Here is a 27765-nt window from a genome sequence, read left to right as displayed (position 1 = left end):
TAGATTAGCCATACGAGTGAATTCCCTCTTTTATTGAGTAAAACATTGAATACGCCATCCCAGTTAACATAGGGCATGTTTCAAAGGATGGGGTGGAACACAGATGAGCAGGACGAATACACAATGCTTCCTTATACTATGCACCCCTAGATTTCTGCTAACACCTACATGAAGATGTCAGAGATTAAACCAAGGGTCTTTTGCACTCAAAGCATATGTGGCTACAACCTCTTCCTCAAGGAAAGGGAATTGGGTCAGATTTGAAATGACTCCTTCCACAAAGATGTTCTGGATAACAAAACACTCTAGTACAGGGATCTTCAACCTTTTCAGGCCTAAGATCGCTTTTAACTGAAACATGCATTTGGAGATTCCTTTCCTACTCTTTCACTATATATTTGCAATGCCGGTAGATCAGGCCGAGACCCACTAGATCAGGCATAGGCAACCTTGGCTCCCCAGATGTTTTGAAACTACAACTCCCATGATCCCTAGCTAACTGGGCCAGTGGTCAGGGATCATGGGGGTTGTAGTTCCAAAACATCTGGAGAGCCAAGGTTGCCTATGCCTGCACTAGAGGTCCCAACTCACTGTTTGAAGACCTTTGCTCATATACAAATGCTAACAAAGCAATAAAGCAAAGGCTGCTTATAGAACAAATAAATGCTTCTGAATTAACCTCTGAGGGGACAAAAACTGAAGATGTGTTTTAATATGTGCACTGCAGATGAATCGCCCTTGCATGGCTCTTCAATATATTCATTTATACACTCCATTTCAACTTCTGCCATGCTCCAGTGGCACAGCCAATTTGCCCATGTTCCCACTGTAATGATGCAAATCAGCCAGGTCCAACTCTATTATGACAGATATTAAATACTGCCGTTAGTTATCCTATTAAACCACCCAGGCCGCTGCTTCAAGCCTGAGCTGTTTTACAGCCTAATGCACGAAGTCCATACAATGCTATATAGAGAATGATTGGGGAAAACCTGGGTTTCTTCATGGTTACAGCTTTTATGCAAGACTCGGTCATCTCAAGGTTAATGTTTGATAAAGCAAACAGCCTTTGTGCTATCTGAAACCTTTGGGTGTCAGCAAGGGGAGCTAGTGCTGGATCTGCAAGTGTTAGTGTGCCATCCGCCGAGGTCACGTTAGGCTGTTCAGAGACAGAAAGAAAGGTTAAGAGGCATTTACAACGAAGTTTCAAGTGAACCTCTTCAGTAGCGAGGGTGAACTTAAATATGCTGAACTAGGAACTGAGTTCAAATCCCAACTCGGGCAGGAAACTCGCTAGATGACCTTGTCAAGTCAGTATCTCTCAGCCTATCCTTAGGGCTCACATGAGGCTATAATGGGGGCGGGGTCATATGTGCCAGGAATGGCAGAGCCTCTGGCCCTCCACATGCTACTGATGACAATTGTCAGCATCCTTGATTACTGGCCATGCCGGCCGGAGATGATGCAAGGGGCAAAGCCACGCTGCTATCGTGACTTTGCACACGAGATTGCAGGACTTACCAAGCAACATAGAGCGGGGACAACCTGGAGTTCGCAGCAGGCGCGAAGCAGGACAAGCGCATAATCGGACAGTTCTGCAGCAAGGAAATATGAGGCAAACCGAAACTTTCAGAAGGATGAAATTGAACATTTGTACATATCAGTGAAACAAGCCTATATGGAAACCTTAACGACGTAAACTCAGGGAATCTAGAAATGGGACGGGAGGGAATGAGAAAAATAATCCTTAAATATATATATATCAAGTAGCAGAACAGACATCATTATTACAGTATTCAGGAACCAGCAATAGCTTAACAAGTTTCCCAGCAGAAGCGAACATCTCTCCAGCCTCAATTTCCAAGCCATCAACTTCACAGAATGTAGGAAACTGGCTTCTTGAACCAGGCAACTGAGCTTTGCACTCACAATGCTGCTGCTCAAGACTGCATGCTATTCTATCACAGGAGAAAGCAAAATTGCTCAGTCGGCAGAGCATGAGACTTTTAATCTCAGGGTTGAGGGTTCAAGTCCTACGTTAGGGAGTTGTAATAGATGACCCTCAGGGGTCCCCTCCAACTATCTTACATGATTCCACGCAGTTGAAAAATAGAACAGTGGAGAAAGAGCCAGAGTAGACAGATGATGTCAGGGAAGAGAAGAAATGGCAACTGCTTCACACAAAATTTGGCCATTGACCCAATCTAGCCTACAGCTGTTGTCAGTCTTCCAAAGTCTTTCAGGGTGGGTGTTTCTTTCCCAGTTCTAGGACCACCAAGAGCTAATTTCTTTTTTCTTACTGTACCTGCTATAGCACTGAGGAGGATATGAGCCGCTAAGAGGAGCTCCTTGTTGGAAAGTGGGTCCTTCTGCAGGAACTGTTTGCTCCGTAAACGGATTCCAACAAGCTGTAAGAAATCCTCTATGTTTTTCTGCACTGGTGGCTTTGACTCCACCATTACAAGGAGTTCTGGTTTGTCTTCTGTACATATTTGGTCCAGCTGTAAGGAACAGACAATGTTGACGGGATGCTGAATATGGGACCAGAAATACATCAACCCATGGGGGGGGGAATTGAAAATCACCTATTATTGCTTAAAAAGAAAGTTTGTGTATTTGTGTATTTTTAAAGAAATAAAGAAGATTACCACATCCTCCAGCTCAGTCACCATTTCTTCCTGAAGCAAAAAATCACAGAGTAGTTGGTATAAAGTTCCCTGCTTTTCCTCCGATAGCTTCATGAAGGGCTGGAAATGGGTCTTTAACTGCAAGGCATCTTTCAGAGACAAAAGGGGACACACATTAAGCAAGTACACACATTAAGCAAGAAACCACACTGAAGGGGATTTGAAGGGGCAACACTTTCAACAGCATCTCAAACAAAGGTTACCAGTTCAATGAAGCATTTTTAAAAGCAGGGATGGGACACCAGATGTTATTGGACTACAACTCCCATCATTTCTGACCATTGGCCTTGCTGGCTGGGCCTGGGGCTTGCAGTTGGGGGGGGGAGGGACAAGATCTCCATTTCTGAATTAGAGCATTACTACATATGTTTTCAAGGCGTAACAATACAATCTTTCCTGGGATAGAAATCACAGCGCAGTGGAAAGTTTGCCCACCATTTGTTAACTTCTTTGCACTCCACTTCTGGGTTTTGTTGCAGGAAAGCTTGCACTGCATTTGAGAGGTAAAACTCTGCAAATGGTTTAGTAAGATGTTTTAGGGGTGTGGGGGACCGGTGCCGCTCCAGAAGTTGGACTTCAACTCCCATTGGCCATGCTGGCTGGACCTGATGGAAATTGGAGTTCAACAACATCTGGAGGGCGGGGCCCCAGGTTCCCCACTTTTTTAACAGCATATCTGTTCCTAGTTTCTGTTGTGCCTCTTCTTCATTAACAGAAACATGGGTTGTTGTTTTTAAATGCTGAATTTGCCCCTTTTCACCCAATGCACTGCTTATTCCTTGTTTTTTGTTTCATTTTAATAAATGCTACATCTATATAAATATACATGTTTTACTCCATTATGATTTATCAAGGTGTATATGGGGCAACTCTACAAATGCAGCATTCATTTTGAAAATGGATTTCTTTTTTTAAAAAACAACCTGCAATTCTAGAAAGAGGAAGCTTGTAGGTGCAGAAAATATATGAAGAGTAGCTAGCACAGTGAGTGCCCAGAACTCAAACATAACTCAAACTGCAACATAAATGCTTTTTCTGGATGCACTCGGCCAGTAAAAGAGGAAAACCCCTAGTACATTCGTGTACTATTCATTTATAGAGCAGATAATAAAACCTGGGATTGAATGGCAAATGAGGCCTAAATTTGGATCAGTTGCAAATACGTTTAAGGATTGCTTGAACTGTGTAGAGTAAGCCAATGAAATCAAGAAGCAGCCACAAACCTTTGAAATAGTCACCTAGAGCAGTAAACCAAGAAAACAGTCATGGGGAGACTTTCAACAAAAAAAACACTTCAATTTCAGCAATACAAAGAGATTCCTTTTTTTTCAATCAATTTACCTATTCCAGAGAAAGTCTTATTTTGTTTCATTGATTGAAAGATGGCCGGTTTTATTGATTGAAAGATAGCTCTGGACCAACCGGGTTAAAGACCACATTCAGAGGCCTTATGCAAAGGTGAGTTGTGGAACAGCTTTGCTGAAGCAGTAAAAGCAGCTAAGAAGCTGTAAGGCAAAGCAAACTACAACCTGCTCTCTCCTGTCCTACAAACTAATTCTTTTTCTTGTCACAACTTTGTCTGACTAGACCTTAATTGGGCAAGATACAGCAAGCACACACCAGCACACAATTTTCGCTGCCCTAAATCTCAATTTGACCCTCATTTACAGCTTCTGCATCTACCTCTCATGGTTTTGTCAAATAAGGCAGCGCTTCCTGAGCAAAAACAAGGTTCTGTAGGGTCAAGGTGCTAAGTAAGCCTCTGCTGGGGAATTTAATTAAGAAAATGTTTCCATGCTGTGCAACAAATGCTCTCAAAAAATTGCTATTCCATGCGTGCATCCTAAAACATTAATTTGGAACTGTTTGGCAGGGGCATAGTGTAGCCAAAATAGTTCGCAATTAAGTTCACGGCAAGGGATGATCTACCTTCCGAGCAGAACAGGAAGCACATGTTCCAAAGCACCACATTTTGACATTTGGTACCTTCACATGCCATGATGGTTGTCCAGGAGGGGAACTTATAGACCAATAACATGCTTTGTAAAAGGAAACCACACCTTGAAAAACGTGTGCATAATTGTCTATTTCTTAGGTTCAAGAGCTGGAAATACAGACCAGGAGGGGAATTTTAACCCCTCCTCTCCATGCTGCAGCAATCAGGTTGGCAAACTTATCTCCACCACTCTTCTCCCACACACTTCCCAACTTTGATTTCTAAGAGCTTTTCAGAAGACCTATTTAAAACTGAAAACAGGTTGATCTCCCATTTTGTTCTTAATGTGAGCCAGGTTTTCTTTTGTACTTCTTAACACTAACTCCCCCCCCCCCCCGGTCCTACCTTTGTTCAAAACACTTAATGGGGCATCACTGGGGACAGGGCCTGGCAGATTCTCGCTATCGACAGCATCCAGAAGATGGGGGAAGAAAGCATCTCGGAAAGCTGCAGAATGATAAGCTTGTCCTTCCATGCTCTCCCTTTCAAAGCCACCCTCCTGGTCATGAAGCAGGCAGAATTCTGTCAAACAGAAAGGGCTTGATTTGAGTTATCCAGAAAGACTTTGGAAACACAGCAACAAAAAATTACCCAGCAGATGCCTTTTGATTACATGTTAGCCTGCCAAACACACACGTTTTCAATTTTTCTTCCTGTGCACCTGAACTTTTAGAGAGAAAAAGGAAACTGCTAAATTACTGCCCAGTAAGTTAAACTATACAAGCCACCTGGAGTGTCTTTAACTGGTTGGGAAGGAGGGCTACAAAATCGTAGCTAATTAGCAAGTTTGCTAAAACATGGTATGTTTAGTTTACAGTTCCTCAAAGATATAAATGAGAATTGGATCCATGTACCATGTTTAATTTTTTTTAACTAGTGAAGGTTGCCATGAGAAACATTCCCCCCCCCCATCATGTTACGGTAAATACCACATCTCACCACGAGACCCAGTTATGTGAAAGAGATTGTATCTGTCGATTTACTCGGCTGTCTGATCATTGGAACACACATTTGGTAATAGAAGCAAACTACTAGGATTGAGAATCAAACTACTAGGAGAAGGGGACGACAGAGGACGAGATGGTTGGACAGTGTTCTCGAGGCTATGAACATGAGTTTGACAAACTGCGGGATGCAGTGGAAGACAGGAGTGCCTGGCGTTCTCTGGTCCATGGCAAGGGCGTACTCTAGAGGCAGGGCCGGTCGGGCAGCTGCGGGCAAGAGTGGCGCTGCCGGCGGGGCTGGTGGGCAGAGGCGGAGGACAGCCCAGCGGAGCGCGAGTTCGGCGCCCGCAGCAGTCTCTTGCGCCCGAGCCGTGCGGAGTCCACACAGCCGCGCTGTGTGGGAGGGGGCAAGGGCTGACGCTCCCGACGTTCGGGAGACCTTTGCGCATGCGCAAAGCGGGGTGCATGCGCACAGCGCGGCTGTGGACTCCGGCGGCCGCCGTGCAGGGCGCATGCGCACAGCGCGGCTGTGCTCAAAGGTCTCCCGAACGTCGGGAGTCGTTCAGCGCCTGCCAGACCGCTGCAGCAACGGAGCCTCGGAAGGCTTCGCGGAGGCCGGGGCTTTGCTCCAGACCTCCGCGGAGGCCCCGATCCAAGCCTGGTTCCCTTCTCTCCCCCCCCCGCCTACCCCCAGACTTCCCTCTTCTCCTCTAGGCGGCCGCTGGTTTTCTCCCCTTCGCCGCCGTCGCTTCAGGTTCACGTCCGCCTCCCCCCCCCACACCATCAAAGCATTCTTGACATATGGCTGTCAAGCCTCTGCTTAAAAACATCCAAAGAAGGAGACTCCACCACACTCCTTGGCAGCAAATTCCACTGCCGAACAGCTCTTACTGTCAGGAAGTTCTTCCTAATGTTTAGGTGGAATCCTCTTTCTTGTAGTTTGAATCCATTGCTCCGTGTCCGCTTCTCTGGAGCAACAGAAAACAACCTTTCACCCTCCTCTATATGATATCCTTTTATATATTTGAACATGGCTATCATATCACCCCTTAACCTTCTCTTCTCCAGGCTAAACATACCCAGCTCCCTAAGCCGTTCCTCATAAGGCATTGTTTCCAAGCCTTTGACCATTTTGGTTGCCCTCTTCTGGACACGTTCCAGCTTGTCAGTATCCTTCTTGAACTGTGGTGCCCAAAACTGGACACAGTACTCCAGGTGAGGTCTGACCAGAGCAGAATACAGTGGTACTATTACTTCCCTTGATCTAGACGCTATACTCCTATTGATACAGCCCAGAATTGCATTGGCTTTATTAGCTGCTGCATCACACTGTTGACTCATGTCAAGTTTGTGGTCCACCAGGACTCCTAGATCCTTTTCACATGTACTACTCTCAAGCCAGGTGTCCCCCATCCTGTATTTGCGCCTTTCATTTTTTTTTGCCCAAGTGTAGTACTTTACTTTTCTCCTTTTTAAAATTCATCTTGTTTGCTTTGGCCCAGTTGTCTAATCTGTTAAGGTCATTTTGAAGTGTGATCCTGTCCTCTGGGGTATAATACGCAAGTGTGGTGTCAGTTCCCAAAGGTCAACAACTCTGGGGACCCCTTCCTAAAATATGTGATCAGTTTGCTGTAGTTTTTACTGTTTATTTTGATTTCACCTGGGCTCTGTAGCCCCGCCCACATTCCCACTTTGTGGCCCCTCCCCTCCCGCGCCTTGGCCCCGCCCCTTGCCCCCCCTAGTTTTGATCCTGGGTACGCCCCTGGTCCATGGGGTCATGGAGAGTCGGACACGACTAAACAACAACAACTAGGATTGAATACCATTATGGTTAAAGATTTTCCACTACCACCCAAAGGAACTTACGTCTTAGCTATTCAGGATTCATACTCCCTTCTTTGTCCCATCTCTACAGAAAGAGAGTGGAATAAAAACCTAAATATTGTGTGGCTTGCTATCGTTAAATACCGTTCCCATAGGATGAGCTGCTTGACCACACACAAAGCTTTGGGTTACCGTATTTTTCGCTCCATAAGACACACTTTTTTCCTCCTAAAAAGTAAGAGGAAATGTCTGTGCATCTTATGGAGTGAATGCATGGTCCCTGGAGCCGGATTGCCTAGGGGCAAAAAGCAGCTTTAGGAAGAGCTAAAGGCTAACAAGAGAGAGAGACGAGTTGAAAGGAACCTGCTCAGCAGCTGATTGCAAGAGATCTGGGAGGGAGATAAGGGACTCTAGCTCCCTTGTAGGCCCCAACCCCTTGCCCAGGCCTCCATTGTTGAATGTTCTGCAGAGGGAAGCTGCAGCTACATGTGACTGGCTAATTAGATTATCTGTCTGGAAACTGTAGAAATGGCTCCCTTTCCTTCCCTATTTAGGGAAGCTTTTAATCTTTAAGAAATTAGTGTATTTTAATATTTCTGTTGGAAGCCGCCCAGAGTGGCTGGGGAAGCCCAGCCAGATGTGCGGGGTATAAATAATAAATTATTATTATTATTATTTCCTAAAGAAGCTGCAGGATTTTTTCCCTTTGCAAGGTAAGCTCAGCAACTTTGAGCTGATCCTCAAAAATGGAGCTTTCCCCTTTTGCAAAAGAAGCTGCACAACTTTCAGCTGATCCCCCAAAAACCAGGGCTTTCCCCCTTTCCGCCTCTAAAAATTAGGAGAGTCTTTTGGTCAGGTGCATCTTATGGAGCGAAAAATACAGTAGGTTTGCTCTGTGTGGCCCACACAGAAATATGTGCAGATTTGCTTTTGACAAAGGATCGAACTGGTTAGATTTGGATCTGGCTCCACCACTCCCCCTAGTGGACACCAGGCCACACATACAGCCCAACCAGGAAAGGACTTTCGAGTCAAGGAGGTTTTTCCTGACTCTTTAGAGAACTCATATGGAATCTTGAAGAGGCAGCAACTAAACAACCCGCCCCTTTCCATGCAAGGTGTGGTCTTTTTTAAAAAGAAAAGAGAGAGAAAAAGAAAGAGGGGGAGAGCACTTTTGAGTATCACCAACTCACCCTGTGCTTTATAAGCTTTAGAAAATACATATAGCAGTGCTCTGATTTTGCAGAAGGAAAGACTAAAATAGTATTATATGCTTTGTTTCTGGATGCAGCTGTACCGTACATTTAAAGTGCATTGCCTCTTCCAAAGATTCCTGAAGTTTGCCCTAGCAACCTCAACAAACTATGGTTTCCAGGATTCTCTTGGGGGTGTGGGGGTGTGGAAGCCATGATCTTTTAATTTCTAAAAGAGTGGGAGTGATGTTCAGTGGGAGTGATGTTCATCTAGTTCAGTGATGGCGAAACTTGGCCCTCCAGCTGTTTTGGGACTACAACTCCCATCATCCATAGCTAACAGGACCAGTGGTCAGGGATGATGGGAATTGTAGTCCCAAAACAGCTGGAGGGCCAAGTTTCGCCATCACTGCTCTAGTTCAACTCCTTCCTCTGAAAAGACTCAAGAGCTAGAGAAGATCCCTTGACAGGTGATAGCTTTCCACTGGCTCTGTTTAAAGACTCCTAGTGAAGGTGTGTCCGTCATTCATCTAGGTAACGGATTCCATGGCAATTGCATAGAAAACAAATTCTCATCAGAGCCAGAGTTAACAACACGGATGCCTTGAGAAACGGGTCTATGAGAAAAAGAAAGAGATTTCACTTTTCCCGGCACTCTTGCAAAACTGCAATGAAATCTGCACGAAGAGAACAGCAGACTTGGGGATAAATGTGAGATGGGAGGAGCAATGCTGTCGACTTCACAGCCCATGTTCGGAATTTAAATATAACTGTTCCACATCCATATCAATTCTCGCAGGATTGAGGACATCTATAAAAGGGAAATACAAACAGAGCACCAGGAAAGAAGCATTTCCAACAAAGATAAAAAGGCCGCAGCCACGCGAACCTCTGCGCTGGAGAATGAGATGAAGGAAGCAATTGTTCGTGGAGCTGCTTGCATATTAAAAACCCTTTGAGATCAAGGCAAGCTACACAGAAAGGGGGGAAGAGAGAGCAATACAAATTAAAGCTATTCCCAAGAGTAATGAGACTCTGCCATTGTGCTCCTCGTGCCTCTGTTAAAGCTAATAAGAGCTGGCTGTGAACATTGGAAGGAAGAGAGATTGGTGACACTATTGAATTAACTTCTGTTCCCAGGGCAATCTTATCTAATAATGTCCCAAGTGAGTAAGTCTGTCTGGAAGCCTGCATTATCCTTCTGAACTCCAGGATCAGGCAGGAGGAAGAGATATCTTCATAAGCCAGATAGGAAACAGCGAGGAATAAGTGGCATCTGGACCCGTGATCCAGATCTGCACCATACGAAAAGCAAATTTAAAACTTATTGCCTACCCAAGAATTCTGGGAACTGCATTTTACCTCTCACAGAGCTACAGTTCCCAAGACCTTTAACAAACCACAGTTCCCAATATTCTTGGGGGGGGGGGCAAAATGTGCTTTAAATGTAGAGTGTGCATACAGCCAAAGGACCTCCCCGCAAATATCAATATGGGCAAACCATACCATAGCTGGTCAACTGTGCAAGCTTCCCACCTATGTGATATCAGTGGCTGTTAGAGCACTCCCCTTCCCACTCTTCCTAAAGCCTATTTGTATGATTACAATTCCCTAATTCTAGCTGGCAAAAAGGCACTGTGCATTCCATGCTGGCAAAGCCACGAAGAAATATGGGCTGTGGTTTGCTAAGAACTATAAAGCACTCAAGAGCCACATGTGCTACCAATACTACCAGACGCATTCCCAGAAAGAGCACTGGAAATTAAGGAAAACATAGAAGCATAAAGCAAAGCACCCCCTTGTGAGCAGATACGAGCTACCCTGAAATTATGTGGCAAGGGTTTACTTCTACCCCACTTCAATATATCAATTTGCAACCAGAGGCTCACAGTGGATGCAAAATGAGAAAGAATCTGAGAAGGGGACCGTAAATGAGCCGAGACTGTGTTCATACACATTCTGGCCATTTGGAGGACATCTAAAGGGCAGGGCTACAGAGAGGCAAACTTACTGTGAAATTTAAATATATAGCAAACAGAAGAAGTATTCCAAGAGCATCACAACAGTATAAAGATGATATACCAAGGGTACAGATGGTGCTAATCCACAACTCAAGACTTGGTCCTTTTTGCAATTCAATGGGAAGAAATAGATTATGGAAAACTGATTGAGCATCATACATCCAATAATCCCTTGCAATTTGCTGCCATAAAACTTTACTACACAAGTCAATAAAACTTTTATGGGCCCAATTTGAGGGGAGTTATTCTTTGCTCAAGTTGCTGGGCACCAAGGAGAGATCAGGAACGCCCTTCTGCTGCAGCACATTCTCCCTGAATAGTGGAAACAGCTTGCCTTGCAGCATCTGCATTCCCATGCTGACATACTTATTTCACTAGCTCCTGTGGGAGGAGTGACTAACTGGGTATTAGAGGAAATATGGTTTGCTTGGTGACACACTTCGTTCACTGGGCGTCCCCCATGAGGTAGGGTTGTGGACTCTCATTCTACGGCAGGCCCCACATAAAAACATAAGAAAACATTTAAACCTTTCCCTATGCATACACTGAGATAGTAGAGGCATCCATCTTATATGACACCTGAGAGATAAGATCACCAAATACCAAAAAGGGCAGGGCAGCAACAAAGAGGACAGAAGTTAATAAACCCAAGGGTGCTGCACTTATTATCTCGATCAAACAAACCATTCCAATAGGGAGAAGATATAGAGGCTGGAAATGTTAATATTTTATCATTAATGTTAGTGCTTAGTTGTCATCTTAAGATCTGTGCATACACACAAGCACTCTATCAAATTATGTCCATAGTGTTAAAAATTGATATGTGGAGATGAACCAGGATATCTTCACAATTACAGCAACAATAATATCTGCCCTGTTCTCTTATATCAGCCAAATAAAACCCATGAACACTGCAAACAAATGAGGCGCTTGAAGGCTTTGCATTTAACCTGCCCCTCAGATGGATCTTTTCACTGGCTTTTGCCAATGTCAAATGAGTTCCAGGCAAGCCTATATGATACTCTTGCATTGCTGAGGAGGATGAGCAAGTGGAAGAGGGTCATAAATGGTAGAAAAGAAATTCTATCTGAAATCACAGCATACTAGATACCCAGCAGGCAAGGGTCAATTCAGGCATCAGGTCCTTCAGACATCAATTCCCACATTGACACCTATAAGTCTAAGGCACTGCAGGTCACCAACTCCAGAGGGGCATAATGAGGAAACCTTTGATTCCTTCTCACTAGTTCAGGGGTGGGGAACCACTTGCCCACAGGCCAAACTTTGCCTGCCCACAAAGCCATCTGGGGCAAGCCACACTTACTCGCCCATCCTACACCTACAAAGCCCCCTTGGGCAGCTTCTGAAGTGCCCAACCACCACTTGGTTGTTGGGAGCTTCTAAAGCATTGCACAAGGTAGAGTTGGCCAGGGAGGTCAATCCAGCGTGGTTCGGGCGAACCCAGTGTTAAGTAGGATAGAAACCTCTGCTAAAATGAAGTTCTCCCCTTTCAGTGGTTTCAATGCAACCCCCATCCCGAATCCTGCTCAGTTTGAATGTGCTGTGAAGTCCTCAAGTTGGGGCTTCAAAGCACCTTCACAAGCAGTAAAGTGATGCTAAAATAGCTTTTTCCTTCCTTGTATCAGCACAGCAGCAGCAGCTAAAGTGCTTTGAAGTCCTGACTTTGGAACTTCAAAGTGCCAAACCACCTGACACCATTATGAAAGCCAGCCCACCCATGGGGGCAAGGTGGCAGGGTTGATCTTCCTTCTCCTCCTGTTGCTCCTGATGTAAATCTTCCCTGATAGGGAGAGCACCATTCTGGGGTCCGGCTCAGATACCCAAATGTCTTGGGCCACCCCCAACCATTATGATGTCAGTTGATTGACAGGCGGGTGGTCCCAACCATTTGACAAATTGGTTCCCCTGCACTAGTCAGATCATCCCTTGCAGGTCAAATAAGGCAACCCTCACTGGATGATGTCTACTGCAAAGCTGTGAATTTCCCTTTCAAGAAGTCTAACTGTATCCTGCCTGATGCTTTGAGTCCTGTGGGAGGTTTGGGAGGCAGAGGCAGTGAACAGAGTGGAAGAAGTTTTCTTTCTCTGCTTCCATTTTTGTGTTGAACATCCATAAATTTCTGAAACAAAAAATACACAAAACCCTGCAGGGTGCTTATGAAGTACTACCGGTATAGAGGTTCAGAAGGAGGTGAATGATTGAAAAGAAGGCTGGGAGAAACTCTACTGTAAAAGCAGATGGTGTATGAGCAACAATGGATTATAGCAGCTGAATGAGTTAGCAAAAGAACAAGACCGACTCTGACAGATGGATCTGTTGGGGAGTAAGACTCTTGTGTCACTAATACGTTTGCTCATTTACGATAACAGAAAGACTCTTTTGTCATACACCAAAGACAACACAATGTGGAGAGTCCCTCTTAAATGTAAAAGTGCATTTTCAAATTCAGCAAAGGCAAGAATGGCTTTAAGCAACTGTGTACACTTCCAAATCCTTGTATTGTTTCCCTCCTCTAACTCTATTCAAAAGTTATCGGACAGTGAACAACTTGATAGACTGTATCATGTCCTAATCCTAGCAAAAAGGCATCGCTCATCAAGCTACAGAGCTTGGTAATGCTGCTCAAGGGAAGAAGATGAACATATTACTTACCAAATTGTCCGTCACGCTTTATATAAAGTTCTATTACAGCATAAGCAATAGCTGTGGGAGCAGGGATCTCCAAGATCACATTAGAATCCTTTATCACATTCCCATTTTCACTCACTGATACCTGAGGGAGATATTAATCCGCTCTTTAATTTACACTGGCTTAATTCAGTGCCAGTAATAACTTGCAGACAAAACGAATGTCAAGATAAACAACATACTTAGTTATGTAGCACTACAAAAAAAAAACCCACAAGAAAGGCTCTCTCCATCTTTTCTAAGCCAGTTACACAAGTTGATGAAACAGAAAACAAAAAAAAAGAGTTCTTTTTTCACAGGGTGCAGACATTACAGAATTTGTTTCCACAAGGTTGGCCACAAGTAGTTGCTGGTGCCCATTAGAGAAACCTTAGGTGAAACCAGCGTCAAGGACAGGCAGAGCTCTGCCTGATGCAGAAGTGAGAGGGTAGGCAGATGAGGAATGGCAGAGGGCAAGCTGAGTTTGGCAGGACAGTGCCCCGTTTGTCCTAATATACCAACCTCTGCTAGTTGGCTATGCCCAAACAGCTTAAATTGGTTTTTAAACCATTATCGGAATTGTCCACAGGTCTACCATAAGAATGATCCTCCATGGCTATATATTGATCGTCCAGCAATAGAGGCAGTATATAACTTTCTGCTTACCAGGTACCAGAGACACACCCATGTGGGATCATCTCTGTAACACTGCTTGTGAGCTTGTACACTGCTGTCCAGAGCAGTGGACTCAATGGGACTTCAATCCAAAGCAACAGTGTTTTATATTGTTAGCCTGAGTTTGTGACATAGGCTTGGCAAAGCACCTCTATGCTGATATATAGCTTCCAACCTGGATTGGAAGATGGTGCGCCATTTTTGCAGTGTCTTAAGTACATGTTTAGGAAAAAACATCCTGACAAATGTCCCTCAGAGCTGTCTCAAAATCTTAATCTGCAGCAGATTCAGAGGCAGAGGCAAGCATCACTGGGCACCTGGGTACAAAGCTTTGTAAGAGACCAGCTACTGACTTCCTGAGCTTCGTGGCCCTGATACTCCTCTTCCTTTCTTTGGCTGCCTCCCATCCCCAAGCAGGGCAAGAATAAAGCAATGCTCTCCACTTGCTTTGCACTCTCCCTCTGCGTGGTCATGCAGATTGCACTCAGAAGGAGAGGGCAAGCAAATGGGCAGTTGCAACGTGGAGATAGGTGCAGAGAGCGGAGCCTGTTGGAGGTATGTTGCCCAAAGCCCCAGCTAGCACTGCTCTAGAGTAATCCTGCCATAGGGAAATTTTTCTTTTCACAGGCAACAATATTCTTCAACACCTGCCAGCAGAAAGTTGTGGGGCTGGGGCGGACACAAACATGTACCATATACAGAGCTTTAGTTCTATGAAGCCACATAATTTTTAGTAAGCAGACCAGGGATGTGGAACCTGTGGCTTCCTTGGATGTTGTTGGACTACAGCTCCCCCAGCCCCAGCCATCAGGACCCAAGGTTACAGTGGGGGGTAGTAGTCCAAAAGAATCCAGAGGGCCAAAGGTTTCCCCACTACTGATTAGAATTAGGGGACAATGTGAACTCCCATTGTTCGGTCCCTGCTCCTGCAGTTCGAAAGCACGTCAAAGTGCAAGTAGATAAATAGGTACTGCTCCAGCGGGAAGGTAAACGGTGTTTCCGTGCACTGCTCTGGTTCGCCAGAAGCGGCTTAGTCCTGCTGGCCACATCACCTGGAAGCTGTACACCAGCTCCCTCGGCCAATATGAGCGCCGCAACTCCAGAGTCGTCTGCGACTGGACCTAATGGTCAGGGGTCCCTTTACCTTTACCTATTATTGCAAAGCTTTCCTTGCAACTGAGCTTCCATAGGAGAATGTCCCACAGAGCTGTACCTCGGCATGTGGAATTGCTGCATTCTTGTGCAGAGGAGTGTTCACAATCAAGAAAGCTAGAGGGACCTATAACAACACAGATAATCTTAAAACGCTAAAGTGACCATTTCAGTTTACTTTAGAAAAACACAGTCATACTGCAGCTTACGCAGGGGTTATGTTCCAGGGATTGTGCAGAAAGCCAAAATCGTGTACAGTCAAAATAACCCTGGAACGTATTCCGTGCGAGCATCCCTACCTTTTTGAAGTTGGTGCGCCAAGCAGATCTTGCCCCACACAAGGTGCTTTCCGCCTTGCTTACTGGGCTCTGGGGAGGTTTTCGCCAGATCTTGCAGGGCTGTCCGAGATCTCGTGACAGCCTCCCAGAGTCCACACAAGAGCTTCCCAAAGCCTGGCAAGCTATTCTGAGAGTTTTTCAGCTCTCTGCCTTGCATGTATTTAATCTGTGCGATTTCAGCTGGCCAACTGCCAAGCATGTGAAGCAGAAATCACTCAAGTTAACTGTGTGTGAGGTGCAATTCGACAGTACGTATCTATAATGAACTGCACTGATTTTTTTTTCCAGTTCTTACCTTGATAACTTTTGTCTTTATCCCCACCATACTAGCCATTTTTTCTTCTGTCTGAATATGTTCAGATATTAAACATTTCTGGGTTGTTACTATTCTTTCTGTCAGGATACAAAGAACTTCATGCTTTCTTTCAAGCATTTGTTGCAGCAATGTATTGTGCAGATTAACAGCCCTGAAGGAGGAGTATGAAACAGACAAAAATTGCTACCAAGAAAAAAAAGTATCTTTATTAACTACACCAGGGATAGTCAATCTTTTTATACCTACCGCCCACTAATGCATCTTTTTTGATGGTAAAAATTTTCTTGCCGCCAACCAGTGCTTGATGGAAGGAGGATTCAGCTGGTGTTGTAGAACCCCTTACCGCCTACCTAGAATCCTGAAATGCCCACTAGTGGGTGGTAGGGACCAGGTTGACAACCCGTGAACTACATGCAGAGCACTGATCTGTAAGAGGCTGATAAAGTGTTCATTCTTTGGTGGCAAATTGCAAACAAGAGAGGCACAAACAAGAGAGATGCAACCCTAGTTCTGCAAGCGGATGCTCCTTGCTAGTTTGTCAGTGTCTGGTAAATCAATCTGAGGATGCAATTCCATAGCTGGGCATCACCCTATGCCTGGCAGCCAGCCACATCCCATGAGCAAGCAGGAACCTCCGATGAAAGTCTCAACAAGGCTGGTTTGTATGGGAGCAGGCAATTCTTTAAAAAATCTAATGGTATTAATAGGTAAGCATGTTCCAATGTGCCAAGAGAATGAAAAAAAAAATTCCCCAAAGAAGATTGTAGACTTCCTTAATAATCTCCAGAGAGCAGGATTCATTATAGTCAAAGAAACTTGTTAATGGCACACTGTTAAGCTAATAACATCAATTACAGCAAGCTTTTACAAGCTAGCTATTACGGTGCCTAGAAAATGCATCCTAATATCAATTAACAGGTAAATCTAAGAGGATAGCAAACAATTAAGGATATATTCATTCTTTTGCACAGTTAAGTGCAAAAGTTCTTGCTCCTTCCTCTGTTTCAAGCAGACTCAATACCTGAACTAGATGTTACATGCAAACATTTGTAACAAATCCCAGATGCTCATCCAAGGAAAAGCCACTTAAGGAGGTTGTATTTGAAGCAGAAGGGTTGTGTACACAGGTGAGAGGCAGGACCTAGTACTCGGTCCTTTCACTAACCCCCTTTTTGTTGTTATTGCTGCCTACTGCCCTGTGCGAATCTGTGCGATTCCAAATATGCATTCTCTGCATACGTTCCAAACACGCTGCTGTTGTGTCTCTTCTTAAAGGTTGTATAAATACTATTTATAATCTATAATATGCACTCTACCTATCCCCTCTTGACTTCACCTAACTGACATATATCAGTAAATAATATGATTAATCAACACCAAGGATAATTCATTATTCGGCTATTCAATTCCATAGGAAGCAGTAGGTTTCTACAGGTGTTGATCAGGAGTCACAAGTATACACAAAGGAGGTTGGGGGGGGGGAGAGAGAATTATTGTTTTGGTGAAAAAAATCCCCATAGCATATAGTTATGAAATTGCAAAGGGGTTTGAACTCTGAATCTTGTTTCTTGTTTTTCCTCAGCATGCTGGAGCAATAAACCACCACCTCATTCCCTCTACCCAAAACACCGTCTGCAGTTGTATAAAGCCAGGTTTTATCCCCTTGGAAGGGAGCTAACTAGACCAGCACACACTAATCTAATCCTCTGTCACATTCCACCAAGCAGAGCCCCATGTTAGTTCATCTATTAATCCAATTCAAAATACAGCTTTCCAGTGGATTAATTTCAGGCATGCTTACAAAGCACAATCCGTACTATTAAGCTTCAGTTTGGCTCAACAGCTTTCCAGGTTGTGGCAGTACCTTGTTCTGTATCTTCCTCAATTAAAAACCATTTAAAAGCCACACCTAGTTTGATGGTTACTTAGCTCACTGCAATTATGGAAAGAGCAGTAAAGGCACCAACGATCATGCTACCTAATTAAAAATTGGGTGTCGTTTTATACAAGGAAAGTGAATGCAAAGGGGGACGTGCAATTAATGGCAGCAGCAAGCAGGAGATTGGCAGCAGCGATTGGGCAGGTGATTGGCGGCTGTGGCGAGGTGGGCAGGCAATTGGCGGCTACGGCAAGTGGGTGTGTGGGCTGTTGGTGGCAGCGAGTGGGCAGACAATTGGGGGCTGCAGCGAGGTGTGCAATCGGCAGTGGCTGTGGCAAGCGATCGGCAGTGGCGGGCAGGCGGGTGAGCGATTGGCGGAAGTGACCTCCCCCACCCCCACTCCCCCAAAAGCTAAACAACTTAATTTCTTAATTATGGGTTTAAAAAAATTAGGGGTCGTCTCATACATGGGGGCGCCTGAAAAATATGGTAGCTTGAAACTTTCTCATTAGATATCTTACCTTGAGAGCTTTCATCAAAGCAAAATGGCAAAACATATTGCAAAGTCAGTTAATCCCAATTTTAAGTATGCAGATTGTTTCATAACAAATACATACTTATTATTATTATTATTATTATTATTATTAAAATCACAATTTTGGAAAGTACTGTGGAAATATTGCACCTTCAACTACGTTGCCTTAATATTAAGTGCATTTAAAAAAAACTTCACAAGGATACCAGCTTTGAAGCTGAATACCTACTTTCCCTCAACATCCTTCATAAGCTTCTGCAAGTCAGCTTCTTGCTTTTTCAGATTTCCAAATGACAACTGGCTTTCCACAACACCTCTTCCTCCAGCTCCTAGATTAATCGTCCCAAATGAAGTTTCAATGTTTCCTTTGACATAGTCTTCAAACTTCCCCTCGTACTTCACAAAATCAGACTCCACAACCACTTGGAAAACAAGCAAAAACATAGAAATAGCTTACCCATCAAAACATTAGATTGGAAAGACAAGCAGAAATCACAGAATGCTATAATTCTACAATTCTATGTTCTGCTAAAGTTGCTTCATCCTGACTACACCTGATGATGTAGAAACTTGCACCACAATAAATCTTATATGTATGTGAGGCGTCACAAGACTCTGCTATCCCCAATGTTATTTAATATATGGAAACATTGGGAGCGAAGTGCCATCAGTATTATTATTAGTATTATTTGTGTGTGTGTCAAGAGGATTTTTCAGTTGGATGAATATTATTTGATTGGCCATTTCCTTGTAATTTTTTTGCTTTCCAATTTTTCTTGTGTTTCTTGTTGTACAATGGTACTTGTTGCACTTGTTGTACAGTGGTACTTCAACTTACGAACGACTCGACAACCGAATTTTTCTACTTACAAATGGGGCAAATGGCCGCGCACTTACAAATTACTTGACATCCAAACGGAAACCACGGTGGTTTTAGATAGGGTTTTTTCGACTTACGAATTTTTAGATGGGGTTGCTTTGACTTACGAATTTATCCGTTTCCAATGCATTCCTATGGGAAATTGTGTTTCCAATGGCACTTTTCGACATATGAATTTTTTGACCTACGAAGGTGCCTTTGCAACGGATTAAATTCGTAAGTCAAGGCACCACTGCACATGTTTTCTATAAAGTTAGTGGTATATACATATTTTTTATCAATAAGCAAATACATATATAAATGCTGTGGGTTTTTCTTCTGAAACAGACTTACTCCTCTGAAAATTACCAACTTGAGGATTTGTATCTGAAATACAGAAAAACCTGATAGCCACTGAAGAACATCAGCGCAATAAAATTCCATTTGTGTTTGCATTGGAAAAATTATTAGTATCTTACATACACTTTAAAAGGACATGTTAAAATGCATTAACATGGCAACATCTGCCTTTACGAAACTGAATATTTAAAAGCTTTCAAAAATTAAAGTGGGCAAATCTTCTGCAGGCTGATTTGAAATACTTTTTTTTATTAACGGCTTGGACTTTATACTTTCTTATCTCCTGTGGCAACGTGTAACTAATTTTACCTGGTTTTATGGGTTCATCTTTAGCAAGCACATCATTCAATGTGACTGATAAGAGATGATACTTGGGTTTCTGCCAGCACCAGGTTTTCTTCTTCTTTGTCACTAAGTTCAGGAACTGTAATTTGTCCAAGTTATTGAGCCGAGATACGGGGATCAAGTCTCCTCCACAGTCAATTTCTCTCACAAAATTCTTCGTTGCTTTTGCAAACATCCTGGTTTTGTTTTCACTTCCTTAAATACCTGAAAGGGAAAAATCAAGACATGAATTGAGATGGTTGCAGGCATGGATAGATGATTTCCTGGGGAAATTTAAATTGCAACAGTGCAGGTATACTGCAATATATGAGAAAGGAAAAAAGTAGCTTCCCTAGGTGATGTTTTCTACCTCCATTGCCAGGATCAAAGTTTATACTACAGAGGTTGCCTTGGGCTCTGCTGGGAGCAAGGGTGGGATACAAATTTAACCAATAAATAAATAAATATTGCGAATTGTACTGACATTGTATTTTGTAAGGCTTTATATTGTTAATTTCTGGTTTAAAATATTTATGTATGTTCCACACTGGGACCTTTGAATAAACAGCAGACTATAAATGGCCACAATAAACAAACAACAAAATGTGCACATGTAAATCCTTACTTTTCATTCCAAAATACATGTTCTTGATGACTGGGAAAGGAGCCTCTGCTTAAACCTATTTTAAAGAGAAAGTGTCCATTTCATACATAAGCACACTTTATATCTGATAGGGTGTGTATGCTTGGGTGCCACTACCAAGTACAAACTTCCATGCAAGTTTCAGTCCTTAAATGCAGCAAGAAGAATGGTTGCACCATGGACAGAGTGTATATCAAGCAAGCTGTGACTCCTCATCTCAGGGTCGTGGGTTTGAGCCCCATGTTTGGTAAAAGATTCTAGCATTGCAGGGGGTTGGACTAGATGACTCTTGTGGTCCCTTCCAACTCTACAATTCTATGATTCTATGTGGGAAAGATTTTGGAACATTCAGTAGAAAGAACAGAGCCCCAAACCACCAACAACTGCAAAGCATTTACGAATACAGTTCTATAAAGTAGTTTGAAATTTGTTTTACCCAATATGTAAACAACTTATATTAATCTAACTGCCAATTATAATTTATGTGCACAACTTTGAGTTTAATTGATGAATCTACCATTTTTATACAACCACAGTTTGACTGGAACATGTGACTAAATACTGAACCAAGCAAGCCACAAGGCAGGATGTATTAGAACAGGCAACATATAATCCTTAAAACTGGAACTAATTAGTTTTAACTAGTGTGGCAAACAACTCACTTTGCTGACGAGACGACATGTGTCTTTGTAGCTCAAAGTGTCAGATGCAAGTGACAGACCGCCTTGACAGACTAGTGGTCCAGATTCAATTCTAAGCAAAAATATTAAGAGATAGTTTCCAGCTAAAAAGAGTTCTTCAGAGTGCCAGAAGTGAAGTAGAAATGTCATCCATAATTCATTGTTCTTTCTTATACTAGAAAGATATCAAGGTTGACTCTGATATAACTCTCGTATGGCTCTGGTATCTGAAGAAGTGTGCATGCACACGAAAGCTTTTACCAAGAACAAACTTAGTTGGTCTCTAAGGTGCTACTGGACAATTTGTTTTATTTTTTTATATATTTCAACTGCGTCAGACCAACACAGCTACCTGAATCTGATATAAAGTGCTTGAGAGCTCCCCTGTAGATACTTATCAAAAGGATAAGGAGATTACAACAAAGGTAGAGTTTACCTGTACAGATTACAGCAGGGGTAGGCAGCCTCAGGCCCGTGGGCCGGATGCAGCCCAATCACCTCCTAAATCCGGCCTGCGGACGGTCCAGGAATCAGCATGTGTTTACATGAGTAGAATGAGTCCTTTTATTTAAAATGCATTTCTGGGTTATTTATGGGGCCCGCCTGGTGTTTTTACATGAGTAGAATGTGTGCCTTTATTTAAAATGCATCTCTGGGTTATTTGTGGGGCATAGGAATTCATTCACCACCACCACCACCACCCCCCGAAAAGAAATATAGTCTGGCCCACCACATGGTCTGAGGGACAGTCCACGGCTGAAAAAGGTTGCTGACCCCTGGATTACAGCTTTGCCATCAATATGTTGCTGTCTTCTACTGGCTACTAGAAATTGCCCCCAGGCAAACAGTAGATGACTAAAAGTCATTGGTTTGCATGTAAGCTCCATAGCTCCATGCTTCAGTCTGAAGTTGTATTGTCCAAATTTGTTATTTCACTGACGGTCTATCTATAGGCAGCAGGCATGTTTTTAAGTATTAGAGCAGATGTAAAATTGAGAAGTTTGGGTGTATTAGTTCTTTTAGTCTTTTTAACTGCTGTGTCGAAGATTATAATGCGTTTGCTTTTGTAATTGAATGTATTTTATTTTATCTATGTTGTGGGCTCATAGCCGAATAAAGACATCTATCTATCTATTAGAGCAGCAGTAGCAGAATCACATCACGGACCCATTTGATTCTTGAGTCTTCTCTGAACTATAACAGCAATGCCGGTCTGTTATACTATACTACAACTCCCAGGAGTCTTCGTCTTTCTTTGCCAGTATTAATTTTGTTCTTCACCTATCCTGGAAAGCTATGAAGATGATTCTGCCAGATTCAGTTCAGCACAGGCTCTTCAGGGACCAATGTCTCTTGGAAAGATCTACTAAGACAAACCCAATAGGCTTCTGAGGCTACTGCCATCACATCTGATTTGACCCTGAGATCAGAATCAGCTTATTGCCTGTGCTCTGCAAAGTGATCTTGATCTTTCGTTTTTCTTGCACTGAGTCATTGGGGAAGGCATGCAGTAAACTCTAATAAGAAGAGCTGATAAAAGATAAAAATTATCCAATTAATCACATGAATTCTAACTGACTAATCAATGACATGAGTTCACGCATGAAATCCTGGTTCTGAAGAGAGAGGGGGGGGGACTTTTTTAGATAATACCAAGCAGGCAGCGTCTTAGAAAAGCCACTCCATCTTATGAGAAAGGAAGAAAAAAAGACTCAAGTGTTTGTAAGCATCTTTTAAAACATAAAATAAAGAAAAGGTGTCAACTGCCCAGTTCGTTGAGAATACATTTTTGAATAAAAAGATTTTTGAATTGACTAAACTGTGAAGTCCAATTAATTCGCTGTACGAATCTGACACAAAAGCTGCAACTGCCTTCAGAAGATAAGCCAAAAACTGTTTTTGTATACAGTCTACTTAAGGGATCTTCCAACGATTACTCAGTTAGTTAGTTCAGGAATCACCTAGCAATCCACATATTCTTGGGCTGAACCCTGAGAGTAAAAACAAGCTCTGATCCATCTTCCAGCAAAGTGTCTCGAATTAAAGGGGAGCAGGGGGGAGTGAAGAGATACAGATGATCACTCACAAAGCCCTACATAGTTTTGTTGTACGTAGGAAGCTGTCTTACAACAAATCAGACCATCAGTTCACCTGGCTCAATATTATATATTGCTGACTGGCAATGGTTCTCCATGGATCCAGACTGGAGTCCTTCCCAACACCACCTGAAGATACTGAGAACAGAACTTGAGATATTTTGCATGCAAACATGTGCTGTCACTGAGATATAGACACTTCCACAGTCAGAGTTGAGGCAATTTTTTTTGTTCCAGCACTGATCAGCTAGAATTCCTAAATAGGAACATAAAATGAAAGCCTTTCTCTTAAACTCTGGCCATGATTTTTCTATATATTCCTTTGAGGTTACATCAAAGTACTTTATTATTATTATTATTATTATTATTATTATTAGTCAAAGTATTTCCTGCTCCTTCCTTTTTAAGGGTTTCTTCTTTTTAGAAAAGTTTTGTAATCCTCAGAACAACTAGCTATTTACAACCAGTGCTTTCTAAAACTGGAAATGACAGATTCCCCCACCCCAAAATCCATGCATGTAGCAATGGGCAAGCTATTAATTTTTATCTCTATTTTGGTAGGGAAATAACTTTTGTGAAATGAACTGAATAGCTGCAGCACACTGACAACAAATAGATGAGGGGGGAGGAAAGGTTCCTGTTTGAAGTAGGGTTCTGACAAGAGGTGAGATTTATTAAAAAGCATGCTGTTTGCCAAACATTAATAGCATAATAGTTATTTAACTGTCATAAATCAAAACACCTAACTTCTCTGAATTTCAATGAAGTGTGAAGCAAATGTTCTTGTCTGAACTGTAGCATGTAAGATCTACTGCCTAAAGCCATGTTTTGAAATGTAATCATTTTAAAAACATTTTAAAAATCGTTTAAAAATATATATGAGTAAACACCATCACCTTCATTCAGAACACATTCAGACCAGCAGGTGGATAGTTTTTCTAGAACAGGGCCTTCATTAGACTGTCCAAAGTGGGGCAGGGCATTCGGCATCTCAGTTAAAGTCTGTGCAAACAGACCTCTTGTGGAATGGAGAATGCGTTTTGCTCTGGTTAGCACTCCCTGCTCTAATCATCTGTTTTGGGCAGAAGACCAATTCCAAATACACCCTCGCCCAAATGTCTGATCAGAGCTGCCAAAGCTAGCAGTGCCAACCATCTGTTTTGTGGAGTAACCCTTGTGTGCAGGAATGAAAATTCAAGCTGCTGCACTAGAATATTTCTGTGTGGGAATTATAGTGAAAGTCTGACCCACCCTCAACAATCATTTGGGTTTTTCCAGATATCATTCTAACACACAACTTGCTAAAGGAAGGCTGGAATTTTTTTACTACTACTACTACTACTACTACTACTACTACTACAACCTCTAGCATTCAATTTATATGCTCTTGCTCAGGATGGCAAACACATAAATGATATCAGCATGAGGCCCTCATCTGTAGCTCACAATGGTTAGTTGAGTATGTTAATGAGGGAGCAGTGTTACAAACGCTGATATATAAGCCAGGCGCCAAATGGCTCCTTAAAACAGGGTTACAAGTGACGAAAAAGGAATGTCTAGATCAGGGGTGGGCAGATCCACACCATACATTAAAAGTGTATTCAATGCACATTGTGCATTGCTTTCCCCCAAATCCTGGGAATTGTAGTTACTCCCTTCCCAGCATCCATAACAAACTACAGTTCCCAGGATGCCTTGCATTTCCCTTATTTTAAAATGCAGTGGAGGGCTCTGGATGTGTTCTTCCAAGTCAAACATAACTATTTTGAAGTTGCAACACCCTTGTGTGTTGGCCTCATACTTTTTATTTTCACACAGGGAGCCATTTGTGCAAAATTCCCTGAAGCTGAAAAGCTGCAGTACTGTAGTCCTGAATGAAATAACTGTTTTTTAATTGACGTAATACACTCGTGCTCTTAGCAACAGTTTATTTTTCACACAAACTGCTCCTTATTTTCAGAAATGAAAATGAAGTGGTCAAGACATCACATGAACTCCACTGTACCTCAAAAATAAATGTATGAATTGGTTCCAAATTTTACAGACATTTCAAATGATTCAAATGAGAGAAGGCTGTAACAGATGAAGACTTCTCTGATTCTGAATGGTAGAACACTAAAGTTGAAAGGGCCCCATCTAGTTCAACCCCCTGCAATGTGGGAATCACAGCTAAAGAATCTTTGATAGATGGTCACCCAAACACTTTTGAAAAACCTCAAATGAAGGAGAGTCCACCACCTTATCCAATAAGCCCCATTGGACTAAGTGGAGCTTACTTTTGAAAAATCATAGGTAGGATCTTGTGGCACTGGTGAGGAGAGGGTAGCAAAACACTTAAACAAGTCCCAGTAATGCCAACCAGCCTGCTAAACTTAAAAATGTGGCAACAAGTGTTTGAAACATACAAATACGTTAATGCAGTTGCATGTACAAGGAAAGCTTAAGTGGAAATGCATTGAGTTTAAATAGGAAAGCATGAGATGGCAGAAGACAAAAAAAAAATCAAAGCAGAGTGTATTGTTGGGCAATTAATGAAAACTGCACCCACAACTTCAGTCATGAAACTCACCCGGTAACTTTGGGGTCGTCACTATCTCTCAGACCTCACTGTGCCATTGTGAAGAAAAATTGCGAAGTGAGTCAAATGTGAAGAGGGAAATTAACTTGGCCAAGAAAGGTAACAGATAAGTATTTAAATAAACAAAACTGTGTAGACTGCCTTGAGGTTCTTGAAGAAAGGCAGAATTTAACTGTAAATTGTTTACATCACTGCTATACACAGCTATACAGTTATGTGTGGGGAAGAGGCCAACACTGTTGTGTGGTTACAAAACATGCCTGAAAAATCAATAAGTAAGACCCAAGAAAACATATCACTGGTATACAATCTGTGGGTAGAATAGGGAATGGTGCATGTGTGTGTGAAGGTTTGTTTTTTTACAGCACTTCTATTTTAAGAGTGTGCATGAGAGAAAAAGGTGAAGCAACTTAATATGGAATATAGTATATAGTGTCCATAGGGCACAAAAAAATAAGTTTTTAAACTAGCTAAAACACTTTAAGATTATTTTAGGGGTGCTGTGACATTATAGAATTATGTATAGTCAAGAAGAGAATGTGGATAAAGAGGATCCTCCTCTTCCTCTTTCAATACTAGAGTGTTGTGGGGTGAGTAGCAGACAGAATGAAATTACATCACAGAAGATCCAGGAAGGACAAAGGGAAGTAGCTCTTTGGAGTATTCATAACTAATATTGGAAATTGACCATGGTATGATGTGGCAATAGCTGCTGACTTTAAAAGGAAATGGAAAGCCCAAAAGCAAGTTTATCAATGGCCACCAGTTCGGTGAAGCTAAACCAGTCTGTGTACAGTGCTGTAGCTATGGTGGGGGGGGGGGGCTAGCTGGGTTTTTTGCCCCGGATGAAGTCTCCAAAGGGGCGCCATTGAGGCTTCCAGCCTCAGTGTGTGTACACAAATGCATGTTGTGGGGGTGTGTGCCAAGCTGAACCCAGGTGAAATAAAGTCTAGTTTTGGCCCTGCTGTGACCACCTGGGAACCACATAAACATTACCTCAGGTGATAATAATGCTGATGATTTTATCATCTGTACCCTGACCATTGCTACTGGGTTGCCACAGCCACTCTGGTTGGCTCCATGGCAGAAGATAGGCGAGAAAATAAACAATGTATTAGCCAATATTACTCAACAGAACCTCCAGGTTCAGGGGCAGTGTACCTCTCCATCGGCAGCAAACAAGGAGGGAACATGAGAAGAGCCTGCTGGATCAGTCCAGCATCCTGTCCCCACGGTGGCCAACCAGATGCTTGTTGGAAAAGTGCAAGCAGGATTTGAGCACAAACGAGAGCCCTCGCCCCTCCTGTGGTTTCCAGCCACTGGTTTTCAGAAGCACGGCTGCCTCTGGCCGTGGAGACAGAGTCTAGCCATTGTGGCCAGTAGCCATCTATGGCCGTCTCCTCCGTGAGAGGAGGTACTGTTGGCTTGACACCTGCTTGTGGACTTCCCCAAAGTGGGGACACCTGCCTGGCCACTTGTGGGGAGAACTGGAGGTTGCAGCGTGAAGGCCATTGACCTGGGAGGAAGGCGTCCATCTGAGGAGACAAGGTCCAAGGGCTGCAGTCTCAGCCTCGCCCTTCCAACAGTGGGGCTCTTTTGCGTTCTTACAGCGCGAGCCCTGAGGAAAAGCAGGCGCGAGCGAGACGGAACCACGTCCAGAATGTGTTGTCCTTTTTTTAAGGCAAGGCTTTCGAAAGGGAGGGCTGTGGGGCGTTACACGAGGGGAGCACAGGAGAGAAAGCAAGGCAGAACTCCGCGAGCGACAGAAGAGGCGGGGGGGGGGAGCTGTGGAGACTTCTCGCGCGGAGGAGGGCCCTTACTCACGGCTGCTCCGCGTTCGGCCGCGCGCCGCTGCTCGCGAACCCGACGTCTGCGCGACCCTCTTCGGTGCAGCTGGACTGCAACTCATTGTTCGCGCCTGCCTATCACTCCAGGCCGCCACGCCCAGTCCGGCGGGGGCCACGCCCTCCCCCCCCG

The 27765-nt window shown here is 43.3% G+C and overlaps 1 protein-coding gene across 5 annotated transcripts; it reads right to left on the bottom strand.

The window, feature by feature from the left end:
• GSDME (gasdermin E) lies at positions 1-27745 on the bottom strand. 5 transcript variants are annotated; one of them, XM_035129207.3, is made up of 11 exons: positions 27613-27745; positions 20417-20471; positions 19777-20016; positions 18478-18670; positions 15814-15985; positions 13339-13459; positions 5029-5205; positions 2649-2776; positions 2306-2501; positions 1522-1595; positions 1-1159 (listed from the first exon to the last, which is right to left on the bottom strand). In XM_035129207.3, the coding sequence occupies exons 3-11, from the start codon at positions 19985-19987 to the stop codon at positions 920-922; spliced, it is 1512 nt and encodes a 503-aa protein (XP_034985098.3). In that variant the 5' UTR covers positions 19988-20016; positions 20417-20471; positions 27613-27745; the 3' UTR covers positions 1-919. The 5 variants fall into 5 exon arrangements, with proteins under 5 accessions (XP_034985098.3, XP_034985105.3, XP_034985100.3 ...); XM_035129214.3 differs by lacking the exon at positions 20417-20471 and adding an exon at positions 21097-21187 and having other exon boundaries at positions 27613-27700; XM_035129209.3 differs by having other exon boundaries at positions 27609-27683.
• Positions 27746-27765: the final 20 nt, after the last annotated feature.

This window comes from Zootoca vivipara, chromosome 11, assembly GCF_965207765.1.
Source record: "Zootoca vivipara chromosome 11, rZooViv2.hap1.1, whole genome shotgun sequence".
Classification (NCBI taxonomy): domain Eukaryota; kingdom Metazoa; phylum Chordata; class Lepidosauria; order Squamata; family Lacertidae; genus Zootoca; species Zootoca vivipara.
Note: the sequence above shows the minus strand (reverse complement) of the source record. Positions and strands in the feature narration are given on the sequence as shown.